Source organism: Amphiura filiformis, chromosome 5, assembly GCF_039555335.1.
Source record: "Amphiura filiformis chromosome 5, Afil_fr2py, whole genome shotgun sequence".
Taxonomy (NCBI): Eukaryota; Metazoa; Echinodermata; class Ophiuroidea; order Amphilepidida; family Amphiuridae; genus Amphiura; species Amphiura filiformis.
This window is the reverse complement of record NC_092632.1, coordinates 61,714,408-61,728,345: the sequence shown is the minus strand read 5'-3', so window position 1 is coordinate 61,728,345 and position 13,938 is coordinate 61,714,408. Positions and strand designations below refer to the sequence as shown.

The 13,938-nt window shown below is 40.7% G+C and overlaps 2 protein-coding genes across 2 annotated transcripts; both read right to left on the bottom strand.

The window, feature by feature from the left end:
- Positions 1-7,802: 7,802 nt before the first annotated feature.
- LOC140153494 (uncharacterized) lies at positions 7,803-9,885 on the bottom strand. Its single transcript, XM_072176258.1, has 2 exons — positions 9,773-9,885; positions 7,803-8,452 (listed from the first exon to the last, which is right to left on the bottom strand). The coding sequence occupies exons 1-2, from the start codon at positions 9,804-9,806 to the stop codon at positions 8,097-8,099; spliced, it is 390 nt and encodes a 129-aa protein (XP_072032359.1). The 5' UTR covers positions 9,807-9,885; the 3' UTR covers positions 7,803-8,096.
- Positions 9,886-9,899: 14 nt separating this feature from the next.
- On the bottom strand, positions 9,900-13,403 carry LOC140152316 (uncharacterized; the record flags this gene model as incomplete). The annotated part of the gene is made up of 1 exon (XM_072174619.1): positions 9,900-13,403. A coding segment is annotated over exon 1 (3,504 nt), but the record flags the coding sequence as incomplete, so codon positions are not given.
- Positions 13,404-13,938: the final 535 nt, after the last annotated feature.

Here is a 13,938-nt window from a genome sequence, read left to right as displayed (position 1 = left end):
ACCATTTTATTTAAAAACAAATATATCGAACGTGTTCTCCCCATATCATAGAACAACGAGACTAAAAATGTAAATTCATCGTTTTTGTATTGCGTGGTTTTAGTGCATTTTAATGAATGCGCAGTAAGCTTATCAATCATGACCATGCAATAGTCACATGGTCAGACAGTGTGCAAATCTGCAATTTGATATAGGCCTAATGTGAATTATACTGTAGGCCTAAACCTCTGACGAGTGTGTCTTACAACTGGTCAGTATGCGGGTCGATTTCATGCCATGGCATGCCTGATGGAATAGATGTAATTGCGATGTTGCACTAGTCAAACATGCATAGGCCTAGCCCTAGGTTTGCTGTAATTTACTACTGAGTCTGTTGTTACAATTATTACAATCGGACAAAGGTGTACATTTATACATTGACCCATTGTACTTTGCTTTGTGTAGGCGTATTGCATCCCTTTTTGTAACACTTATTGAACATATGTAGGCCTAAGTGTCATCATATGTTCCAGACTTGAACACTAAGTGTATGACATTTGTGAACACAACTCAATGTTCAAAGATTAGAACACAAGTGTTCTAAATGATTAGAACACAAGTGTTCTAAAGCTGAACACATTTGATTTTGAACATGTAAATGTGTTCTTAAAGTGTTACATGGCATTGAACATGTAAATGTGTTAGGATTTGGAACACTTTGTGTTCAAAGTTTTAACATTAGGTGTTCAAAACATGAACACACCATGTTCACAAAATGACGACAATATGTTAACATCAAGTGTTCAAAAGGTGAACACACGTGTTCACAAATTATACTGTTGTGTTAAAGTCTGGAACACTTGGTGTTCACAATCAGTACACTTTTATATGTTCAATAAGTGTTACAATTTTTAGTGTTCTAATTCAGAACACTTTTTTTTGCAGTGTGGGTATGCTGTAGCTAATCCTATTGTCCTAAGTGAAACAATACTTTTGCTGTCCATGGTATACCCAATCCTATTGATCTGGGAAAGAATTCCAAATGCTATGAAAGGCGGGCTATATTGCACTCATCCAGATATTTTTGTGGAGAGTATATATTTTCATTAATAAATACATATATATATACATTTAGTGACTTTAGAACACAATTTTAATTGGTAGCATTACAACATATATAATTTAAAAACACTTTTTGGTAAGCCATATTGTAACATTTCCACAAAATAATGGAATTATATTTTCTTTTCCACAAAATCTCAGTTTCACTGTCAGATTTGTCCCTTTTGAATTTTGACCTGAACAGATGAGAAAGCAAATAATATCACTAAACGTCAGCGCATATGTCGCCAATGCATCACTCTATCGATTGACTGTCTTTTTGATGTGTATGTACAGAGTTATAATTTTACATGACATACTTCATTGTTTCATTCAAAATCTCTGAATTTGTCCATAGGCATAGATCCCAGGGATGGGGGGGGGGGGTAAATCACCCCAATATTTTGCTTTGCGCATGTTTATTCCACTTTTGCACCATATTTCGCCAGTTTAGTTTCAAAATAGTAAAAAAATTCAACCGCTTCGTGTGCATTTGTACCATAAACTTATTCTATCATCAAAAGGTGCTGGATTCACTATACTTCAAGAATTAGTTAGTAAAGACTAAAAAGTACATTACAATCGTGTAAAAAATCTGAATTTCAAAAAACGTTGAGGGTGTCCTCCTCAGCAAATGTTATAATATGGCTTAACTCTAATAATCAACTGGCCTTATCAAAGGGAGAAAAAAGTTCCAAGCTACCAAAATATAACCCTTTTTCAGATATAAAAGATCTGCATCAACTACTACATTATACAAAAATACTATTTTTGACTCAACTTTATTAACTAATATCATGTACCGTACCATTTCTTGATTCTTACATGATCAAATTAGTGCAAATCCCCTCACAAGACAATCTGCACATATGCAGTGTTGGTGGATGTGGATGTGGATGTGGTGAGTATCCACCACCTACATCCCCTAAAAGGTCCATTTAGCCAAAGATCGTTATTTTTAGGATACTTTTATTTTTAGGTACCGTACTAGTATCCGGGGACAGGTACCAGCCTACTGAGGACAGAGACAAGGTGTGGGGGATCTGTTCCTCGTAGCTCGAAATACCGGAACAAATTTGAACAAAAGTTGTAATGTGCATCTTCACTTGGACCAGTATTAGACCGCAATCACTATGCACCACAAGAGCCTCATCCCAATGCCGTAGTCCAATAACCTCAATTACATAATCATAGTGCAAAATTTGACCTCAAGTTGCAGAGTATGAGTTTTTGTACCCAAATCTTCAAAGGTCATTCAATGAATGTACAGATGTATTGGGGTTTAAGAACTGTACCCTGATAGATGAACATGTTGTGGATCCTAGTCCTAGTGAATACTCATTTTGGCCCATTTCAGCATTAAAATTTCAGCACCCCCCCCCCCTCTGGCTTTTTCACCCCCGAGTATGCCTGTGTCTAAGGGGTAAGAACTAGAAAAAGGTATGGACTTTAAGGTTAAACAAAGTGTTGAAGGGCTTTACCTCCAGAAAAAATATATTATTACCTTATACGTAAGAAAATATGTCTACTTATCATGTGAAATAAAAAAATCCGGAAAAAAATGTGTGAAAATGTGTTTTTAGCCTATTTTTTTAGCCCTTGTCAAGCACTATTATTCGATTTGTTTACAAGCGCCAAGCAACTGTCGTCTAGGAGAGTGATTGACATCTTTATTATTAGAGAAGAATGGAATCTGTATAGTTCATGAATATTCATGTAGTATTTATACAACCTGTATCCCAGCCATTTTGCTTAGCTATCATAATCGTTCATATACGACGCCCATATGATCCATGGTGTTAAACTGATATTCAGCAACTTTATATCTCTCGATCTTTGCGATCCGAAATATTGAATTTCAACTTTAGGCACATCTCTAGCAAGATAATTAAATACCTGTCACAAATAGAGGTCTTGAAATGTTACTTGCAACGTTAAAAATGTGAATAGAGAACAAATCGGGTTCAAACATGCTTCAAAAATATGGTAATCGCGTAAGGTAATTGTCAACGCCTACTACCAGAATAGCCGGAAGAGGGCAGACTTCATAAGGGAGTGTTCATAATATATTTTAGTGGGGGACAACGAATTTGGAACTTATTTCGGGAAATTTCCTGGGTTTTTGGTTTTGTTTTTTTATTTTATCTTCCTGTTCGGGTGTTTCGGTTGGCACATTTTCGGGTCATTTTCATGCACTTCACAGGAGTTTTTCGTGGCTTCTCTGTAGCTGTCGTGTGTCTTTTTCCCCACGTACAGGGTATAAATAATAAATGAATAATAATATATGAAAAAAGAATCTGGAACTTCAACGTCAAAAACAAAACAAAAACAAGACAAACTGTACCCTGCTAAAAATATCAACCCCTATCCTCTCTGAGAATAAAAATAATAAGACTCCAACCTCACCTGCAAAAAAATATTTTTTCGGGGATAATTTGGGATAAGTTCGGGCCTATTTTATTGCGACAATTTTCAAAATCTATAAGGTGAAATACGGTGTCGTGATGTGCGGCAGATTTGGGGTGCATTTTCAGCCATTTACTTTAGACTCTGTTGTATTTTTAGCCATGATTTTATTGACCCTCGGTGTCGTGAAAATTAGGTTTAAGAAGGGTATTTTTCAATGATTTTCTCGAAAAAGTAAAAATTTGCGAAAACTTTCAGTCCAAAAGTTGATACAATTTTGGGTCTGTTTTATTCAAATTTGGTTTAAAATCGTACCGTAGTTTTTCGGAGTCACAGCCTCACATCCTTACCCAAACCAACTTGAGAAGGTTTCCCCGGGGTGTGTGCAAATTTGCAATTTATAGGCCTACACTCATCATTTAAGCCTAAAATCAAAGTGTTAATACCATTAACACTACCATGGCCTGTTTTGTCGTGATGACTGGCTTCCAAAATGTAGGCCTATTTTAAATTATAAATCTGGTCCCGCTAGAGGTGTGTTTTTACCCGCGGAGGTCTCTCCCTCGGGTTCGTGGATGTGCCACAGTTTTGGGGTAGGCCTACCTTTTCAACGACTATGATGGGTGGGTTTACAGCGAAGACCAACTTTTGGGCGCATTTTGGCAAAAGTGCCCAATAAAAAAGCGTCAAATTAGGCCAAATGTGGGTGACTTTGATCCCCGCGGTACAAATGTTTTGAAGAGACCCGCCCGAGGTGTTTTTATAAAAAAAAATGGTCGGGCCTGCTAAAAAACCTCCCGGAATCAAGCATGGGTAGGCATACCAAAATGCCTTGAGACCCCCCCCAACCCAGCGCCGGGACCTCCATGACATGATATTCTCCGCGAGTCCACCAGAAAATATGCCACCAGGCCTATACTAGACCTATATTTGTCTGTAAACCTTTCTTGTAGTTGTAGGCTACCGCGTATGTCTACCGTGATGACAGTAGCGTAGCTGCCGGGGGGGGGCAATTGCAAAATTGCCTATTTGGGCCCCCCGCCCCTAGTGCAAGGAAAAAAGAGGGAAAGAGGGGGAAGAGGAAAAAAGAGAGGGTGAGAGGAGGGGGCAGAGATGGGGGAATCCAAACGATATGCAATACAGCTCAATAGGCCTACCATATACGATTATTATCAATAAGCCTGGCAAAATTGTCTATTTCTGGCCCCCCGCCCCAGTGGGAAATTTGGTGGATTTGGGCCCCGCCCCATAGGGCCTACAGTCTTGCCCTCCTGGAAAAAATCCCAGCTACGCCGCTGCGTGATGATGTTGCAAAGTTGCGGAAGTTCATTCATAAATTTTCCATTTCCACTCGACAACAACCCGGGACAACAACAGGCCAGCACGCAGCGCGCAGTAGCTGAATCCCCGAGCTAATCAGAGACATGTGCGTTTCTCTTTCAACAGAAAATATGTGACCATGTGACTGACACGATGTACGCTTCAAATAATTATGCTCTCGGCGTCGAAAGTATGATAATGGCAAATATTTATAATGAACACTCCCTTATTTAGCCACACCTCAGTTCCTTTCTCGGGTTGCCTGGTATATCAGCAAAATCCTACACCTATCGCCTTCCCTTGGTAAAATCCTGATAAAAACTCGTGATATTGAAATTGACTTTCAGCGCCAGAACTTCCGTCATTCTAGCATCATGGATGGATATGCAGTGGCGCCGCTAGGGGGGGCAGTATTTCCCCAATATTTTTCTTTCCCACCCAGTTTTTAGGCAAAATCCGCACAATTATGTAATTTTCCACTTTTTGCGGCAATTTAGTGCAATGATTTCCAAGTGCCCCCGTCTCAAATTCACTTCCCCCATGCCCCGCGAAAAAAAAATTCTGGTTCCGCCACTACGGGTATGACCATAGCTAGGGGGGCTTTCCCACCCACCCCAGTTGCCCTTGGTTATGCTGGACGTATGAGAAATTTAGAGCTTGTTCAATTCCACCAATTTTAGAAATTTTAAAGGTATATACAGTGTATATAGCCTATTAAAACGGATCACAGTCAAATAAAATATCGTAGGCCTAATAATTTTACCAATGGCATTTATTGAGCTGCTCCTATGGTTTAATATTGATATTATATAATTGAGCTCCTTGTCAAGCTCCTGAGTACAGGGACTAACTGAGCTCCCGCTATTTTCAGAAATGAAGGCCTGGCCTTAAATGAATAATTAAGATTGAGGCAGCCTTTTGTTTCATTTTACAGAACTTTTTTTTAATCCCCCCAAAATTAGTGGTTTTTTTTAATGGGGAGTAGGCTTTTAAAACGAAATTCAAATTTGGCAATATTTTCCATTGCTTAACGAATTGATCTGCGTGAAAATTCCTAAACATGTGGCCAGAGCGGGATGAGTGGTATAAAAATCTTAACTTGTGAGAAAGGACGTAGGCCTATGGGGTTGTAGAGGTTGTGGATCACGAAATGCCCCTTTAATGTGTGCTAGGTAAAGTCATTCTTCCTCCCTTTCGACATGCCAAAATTTATTCCCTCCCCGGCCCCGGCTTGCCAAAAATTGCGTTCTCGAAATCAAAAGGCTGTGCAAGCAGTACCGGTATTAGCCTACTAATTATAAGCCAAAATTTCCAAGCGACTCGCTAAAAATCGCTTGCCTCCCGTCTCGGCCAGCCAAAATCACTTGTCCGCACCCCCTGGACTGCCAAATTTTGTGGCCCCTCCCCTTGGCCTGCCGAAAATGCCCCACCCCATTTGCATATGCCAATTTTTTGGGATCCCCAATTTTCATACCCATACCTTAAATGGATTTCTAAATATCTACCTGTTGCAAGCGCAGCAAGCATGAAAATGTGCAAATTTTTTTCGCGCCCTAACTACCCCCCCCAACATTTTCCCTCCCATGCACCAGGTTCATTGGCGCTAGATTTTAAGCTAGAAAATACCTAAATATTTTAAAATCCAAACTCGGCAACACCACTTTATCGGGCAAATAGAGCCCGTCGTATACGTAAACAGCGTGTTTTTAAAAAAATGAGAGTGTCACTTTTGTCCAAAAAATTTCGAATTTTGGCCTTGAGCAGCGACAATCAGAGGTAAGAAAAACACAGTATGACGCAGCTTGAAATATAGAATCACTATATCAATTTTGAAGTTTGTACTTCAAAGCACAAGCCGAAACGAGGTGAAATGGTTCTAAAAAAATTGATTTCGCTGTATCTTTTTATCGCGAAACTAGACAATTTGACAGCAGCGAGTCGGAAAAATAGCAAATATCTCAATTTTCTGCTATCGAAATAAAAATTTAAATAGCACCTGCATATAGAAGAGGGTTTATAGAAATAATGTAGGTCAGAATTTTGTCTATGAAATCGTGCACGGAATTGTTATTACTGGTTACAAAACGACATACAAGTGGAGGCCATTTTACTTCAAATTCGGCAAACATGTAAGCTTACTAAAACAAATCGAGACAAGCAATATCAAGAATGAATATGCACATTCTTTTATTGACTTGTTTGTAATGTGCGTCGTAGTTCCCAACAAAATCGCCACTTCCACTGAGAAATTATGGCCGTGTTCCCAAAAATCTTGATGCTCCGGATATTGAAAAAAAATTGAAATGTTTGAAAAGTACATTTCTTTTTGAGCCAAGTGGAAAATTCAAGCATAATAATAACCCTTACACTTTCAGCTTTTAGACGTAGTTTGCGTTTTCTCTCTACGATATTTATTTCCAGAAATAGATAATTTTAAAGGGGGCTACATGCAGTCTCATTCTGGATCGATCATTGCAAAGTTTAGTATAACCTTAAAAGGGACCACCTAAGACATTATCCTACTCATTTCTATGATTTTCCTTATGTTCTGGCTATTTCTGCCACCATGCCCCTTCCCACCCCACCCAAAATAACACACCAAAAAACAAAACTTATACACATCAACAACAACCAATTGGACAAATAAACCAGCATCCTGAACTATTACCATTTCATTCTCTCTTGGATCATATGCCATTTTACCCTCTACCCAACTTTAAACCAAATCCTTGACTAATTATCACTAACACCCTAATTACAATTCTTACCCCAACCCTATCCCTGACCTTATCATAACTAAGCTGTGAACCAAGCTGCAAGTTGGCATAATGGCATATGACATATTAAGCGGAAACACAGGCACCGACATAGAAGACAGAAATCAAACTCAATTATTTTTTTCTTTGGTTGTACAGGTGAAAGTTTCTCACTGCAGAGTTTCAAAGAGTGATGAAGCCATTCATGCACTATGAGAGATATATCAGGGGGATAATTCCCCACACAGAGTTTTGCTACAGATAAAGCCTTGCACATGTTTGAATTTTGCAGACAAATATATCTGAAAAGTTATCTGAAAAGTACAAACCGTCATTTATGATACATGGCTTCAAGGTTGTTGATTTTTGAATTGATAGTTCAGTCAAAAATTCATTGAGTGCATTGATTTCTTCTATATATCAAAAAGAGAAGTACTGAATTCAGGTTTATCAACTAACTCTTCAAGGTGCAATTTGGCAGGACTGTGCTTCTCTCATCAATCCACCCGCAACATATTACATACACACAAATAACTAAATCAATCGTTCCGGATATGAGGTTCCTTTCTTTGCTTTGACAGCTCCTCTATGTCCTACAAGACCAATCTCCTCATGAATTCTACCATCTGGTGATTCCTGCTGTACCCTACTACCACCACCCCTCCCATTACCTCCCTGCATCCCCCCGCCAATCCACTCTGGGCCATCGTACGCCTGGTAACTCTGCCAGTAGTTGGTGCGTTCCTTTGCCAGGTCCATGCTGTCGGTGACGCGTCTCTTTGCCATGGTGCAGTACACCAGCAGGATGAAGAGGATGATTAGCAGAGCGACTCCTATACCCACACAGATGAAGGTCACCATTCTAGTTTGAGTATTCCCCATCACAGATTCTATGAAAGAAGCAAAAGAATCTTCCAATATTTGGCTTTAAAGTATTGTGTGCCACATAGCCAAGCTATATGGGCGTATCCATCAAGTGTTGGGGATGCATGTGCACTGCATGCAAAATCAGCCTATTTGGGCACATTTCACTCACTCAGCCCTGTGGGCATGGGTGTCAATCCGGATGGGGGTGGGGTACAGGAGGGATGTGGCCCCCACCTTTTGACAAAATAACCCATTTTTTGTTCTTTTCAGACACTTTTTGACAATCTTGGCCGATTGCCCCCCCCCCCCCACCCCCCACATTTCACACCGTATTGGCACCAATGCCCCTGGGTGCACTCTGAGCCTCTCCCTGGTAATCAGTTTCTGGATACACCCCTGTATTATTCCAAGGGCTGGTGCAAACAAGTCTTTGGGTGATAGTCAAAACAGTCCCACATATTTTAATATTAAAAAATTGCTAGTTCTGAAGTGACTTCAAATGACTTTTATATTAAAAACAAGCATGAAAGATATGTACTGAGTTGAAATTGCCAATGAAGTTGAAAATAAGGGGTCTTTAGGTGACCGATCCTAGGTGAAATATGTCTCTTTGGGTGACGTGAGCACAAGTTTGTAGAAAAAAATGTCATTGGGTGATAGGAAAAAGGTCATTGGGTGACAGTGATGCTGAAAAAGGGGACCACACATCACCTTTGAAATAGAAGTGCCCCTGTGGTCTCATTTCTACAAACTCTTTGTTGAATTATTTTAATGTTAATGTATTGAGAGTAGCAGCCCTACATTGATTACTTTGTGATAGCGCAGATGGTGTAGCCAGGGGGGGCAGCTTCCCCCACCTTCCATGCGAAGCCTGCCCCCCCCGTGGGTTTCTGCCAGCCCTAAGATTTTTAGACCTTTTTGCACTTAATGATCCATTTTTACCATTTTCATCAAAATTTGCCCATAGAAATTTGCCTCCCCGAGTTCTTGCTACATTACTGGTTCTGCGTGTATGCTTATTTAAAGAAACAAGAACAAATAGTAAACGAAGTCAGATGATGAAGGATTGAAACTTCAAATATAAGTTTTTCTTCTTTTTTGTGTGAGGAATAACAATTGTGTGAGGAATTTAAATATTTGACTGAATAGTGCATCAGCCTACTTGTTTATCCTTAGCCCAGAAGTTTGAAAACACCATAATTCTGGATTCCCTTTTGGTGTCAATTCACACTTGGGGATAAACAAGCAGTGTGTGCCTGTGTCTAGAGAAAAATTATGCAAATTAAAGGAGAAATGAGAGCAAACAATAGGAACAGCCTCTCACACTGTGTAATTTTACATACCTCTGGTCTTCATGGTCTTTGCTTCTTTTGTCATTGTAGTAATCAATGCATTTGTTGTCGTCCTTTGTTGGGTATGTTCCACTACAATACTCTCCTCGGATGTAACATTGACTCTCTTTGTCGTTTTTGGAGTTGTCGTCTCCATCTGTGTGTATCCATCTACTGTGGTGGTCAGTACTTGCTTTGATGTTGGTATGGTTGATGGTGGTGGAGTTGGATTTGGAGGATCTAGAGGAGGTCTCTTGAGGACAGGCACTGATATGAATCTGCTTCCAACCTTGATCAACATGGTGCCATTTTGAGTAGCATTTTGAGCATCATCCGTTATGTTCGTAGATGGCATCAACTGTGAATGGTCATCTAGATATGGTGTTATGCCATCAGTAATGGCCTGTTCTGTATTCTTTGCAGTTGCAGTGAAGCTCTCATGAGATTGGGCAGTCCTTGAAGGCTCTAGTACAGATGATGGTTCTGATTCACTCACTGGTGGCCTATTTGTCAAATCTACTGGCTCTGCTGATGGTTCTAAATCACTTTGTAGTGTTCCATTTATCACAACTTTGACTGGTTCAGCAGATGGTTCTGACTCACTTTGTGCTGGTGTTCCATTTGGCGAAGCTTCTGGTTCAGCAGATGGTTCTGACTCACTATGTAGAGTTCCATTTGTAACAGCGTCTGGTTCAGCAGATGGTTCCAACACACTTTCTGCGGGTGGTCCATTTGTCAAAGTTGCTGGTTCAGCAGATGGTTCCAACTCACTTTTTGGTGTTCCATTGGGCCAAGTTACAGACTCCGCAGATGAAATCACATCCCCTTCTGCAGGTTCTGCCACTACAGCAGGTGTACCACCTGGCAATAGTTGAGAAGTTGATCCCTTTGTCACATTAGGTTCAGCACCTGTTGGTTCAGAATCTGGTTCAGGGACTTCAGTATCAGATTTGTCATAGTCCAAAGACACTGACCAACTTACTGTAGCAGCTACAACATCACTCCATGGATGCTCTGTTCCTTTGTGAACCTTTGTTACTTCTGAGTCAGGAATGTAAGATGTTGCACTACTTGATTGCATTACCGGCACCCTTGTTGTTTTCAAATCTGGCATTAAATCTTTAATACCGGGCCTTCTTCTTTTTGTTATTCTTGGTTCCAAAGTTATTCCATCTCTTGAAGATTTAACAGCGGCATCCGTGTAAGGCTGTAAACTTTCTGATGGTACCAATGTTTCATTAAAATCATCCCCTACTGGTATGAATGGAAACAATCCTCTGAACACATGGCCACCACCATCCATATTCACTGAACTTTCTGTTTTATTCTCTTTTGAGTACACTGCCTTAAATCCTTTATCCATAGTCTTTGGGTCACCAAAAGTGTAGAATTCAACATAAAGAGTGTGAGAGTCTGAAACTATCATTGATGGAAGTGAATGACCGCAGAAGAACTGCTCTTTCATACCACGTTTTTCATCAAAATAAACAACTCTTACTATGGACTTGTCAAAGGAGCAGTTTTCATATTCCTCGACAGCAGAATCCAGTTCAAAGTTGGTAAAATGTATTGATACAGACTGGTGGGTGTCTCCTTTGATGAGCCATTTGCAGTTTAGATACTGGTCATAGCCACCTGGATACCCAGGGGATGCAATTACCCCACGAGACGACCCTTGGCTGAGATCATAGCAGCATTCAGTTTGCATCCGTTTACAGAACTCTGAGTCTGGACTAGGTGAGGCCACATTTGTCATATCAACACCAAGATCTGTGATTATCTTTGGTAAGTTACTAGAAGTAGCATTGCCTTTCGTTTCTTGATCTCCGCCATTTTGATTCTCATCGGCATCAAAGAATGCGACTTCAGCGCGAAAGCCTTTCTGACCTCTCCGTTGACTTGTAAGTGACACCTGCATCTGGTCTGACATTGACACTATAACTGGTGATGGATCAGCACTACCGCACAGATCCTTCGACATAAAATGACCTGTTGAGTCTTGGTAAGATACCGTTACCAAGGCTGGTGATGAGTAACAGGCATCATCATCATCTGAGTTGATGCCAACACTGAAGTGACTGAATTCCAACTTGATATATTGCTTTGGTTTTGCTAGAATTATCCATTTGCATGAACTATGCACCCCATATCCAGAAGGGTATCCAGGAGACACAAAGACACTACCAGACATTGATATGATGTCACCGCATGTACTGGTGGAAGTATCGGTATCATCGTCTTCATCAGTCCAGTAGTAAGGGGAAGAGTAAATATAATACAGGGAGTCATCGTCTGGTAAGAAATCTATCTCTGGAAACACAGGTGCCCCGTCAATCAATGGATTTGGATTAAAAGCATCATATTGGGCTACAAATCCTGTGCCCAGTCCAAGCTCACTGAAGAAGTACACGACCATCTGGTTTGAATAGGAGATGGTGACGTTCAGTGGCAACACCGATCCGCAGAATTGATCCGAAGCGATCTGTTCCGTACTATCAAAATACGAAATCCTGACGTACGAGTACCTCATGTCACAAGCTCCATTAGGCATGGGATTATCAACGTCAAAATCGACGAACCGTAACGCAATGTACTCCAGGGGGTCCGCTAAGATGGTCCACGTACAGATCATATTGGTGTCGTAAAAATTTGGATACCAAGGAGAGGTGAAGTTTCCATTTGGCTCTACAAACACATCCCGACATCCGGACCCAACAGCTGGTTTTGGCGGAGGACCATCTTGTTTCCGAAAAACGCCATCAATGACACTATCTGGGGTTGTTTCCACTGCATCAGGGGAAATTGTCCTGGGTAAAATATCTGCCATAGAAGTTGTTGGTATAGTGCTTCTCTCTGGCGTCTTGATTGTGGTAGCTGGTAGTGTCTCCAACAGATCTTGATCAGTTCTTCTATCTGTCAAAGAGGTTGATGGCACAGTGCTTCTTTCTTCCATAACAGTGGACATTTTGTTTGTACCAGATGTCCGACCCTGATCAGCACTTCTCTCTGGTGTTTTGATTGTGGTAGCTGGTAGTGTCTTCAACAGATCTTGATCAGCTATTCTATCTGTCAAAGATGTTGATGGAACAGTGCTTCTTTCTTCCATAACAGTGGATATTTTGTTTGTACCAGATGTCCGACCCTCATCAGCACTTCTCTCTGGTATTATGATTGTGGTAGCTGGTAGTGATGATAGGTTTATTTCTTTTGTAAATGTGGACATTTTGCTTGTTACATCTGCCTGACCCCGCTCAGTACTTCTCTCTGGTAACTTGCGTTCAGTACTTAGTGGTTTCTCTGATAGATCTTGATCAGCTCCCCTTTCTGTTAAAGTTGACTTTGGTGATATTGTGCTTCCTTCTTGAATAACAGTGAACAGTTTGGTTGTTGCATCTGGAACACCCCCACTGATGCTTTTATACTGTGTTTTGCTTTGGTCAGTTGATGGTGCAGCTGGGAGCAACTCAACATCACCTATTCCAGTTTCAAGTTCAAATCTGTGATTCAGAGCAATCCCTAGAATCGGCGTAGGCTTTAAAGTGGTTGTCGGTACAATCCGGCCGCTCGGTGGATCAATCGCAGTGAAGGTGAGTTGAAACCCAGTCCCTGCTCCGATGCTATCCGCATCAGTGCGAAAAGTCATCCAGACCCTGTTCGTCTTTGACATCACCGATCTCGGGCGATTACGTCCGCAGTAATTTCCCACCACGTCACCTGTTCGATCCGTCTCTTGGATTTGCAGGTAGTCTCCGTTCAGATCACAACGAATGAGTTTCCCGCGGCTAATGTCCATGGAATCAAATCTGATGTAAATGACTTTGTTGGCAGGGACTCTGATCATCCAAATGCAGTATAAATTACTCTCATAGGGCCAGGGGTATCGAGGTGAGGATATCTTGTCTCCCGATGATACAATACTGGATCCACAGTCTGTAAAATAACAAATTAACATTACTATTAATTTATGCGTACATAAATCAGTGAACACATTATTTGATATTTGAATATGAATGCAAACGCAGCAAATAGATCACAAATTTGTACTTATCTTCATCATTTCCGCATTTTTGGGGGAGCCAGGCATAAACAATGTTTATACCCGTTTATGCCCGGTGGCCTGGGTAGATAACTGATAAAATAATGGATATTATCTTCAGTAGATAGCTCATGTAGTAGCT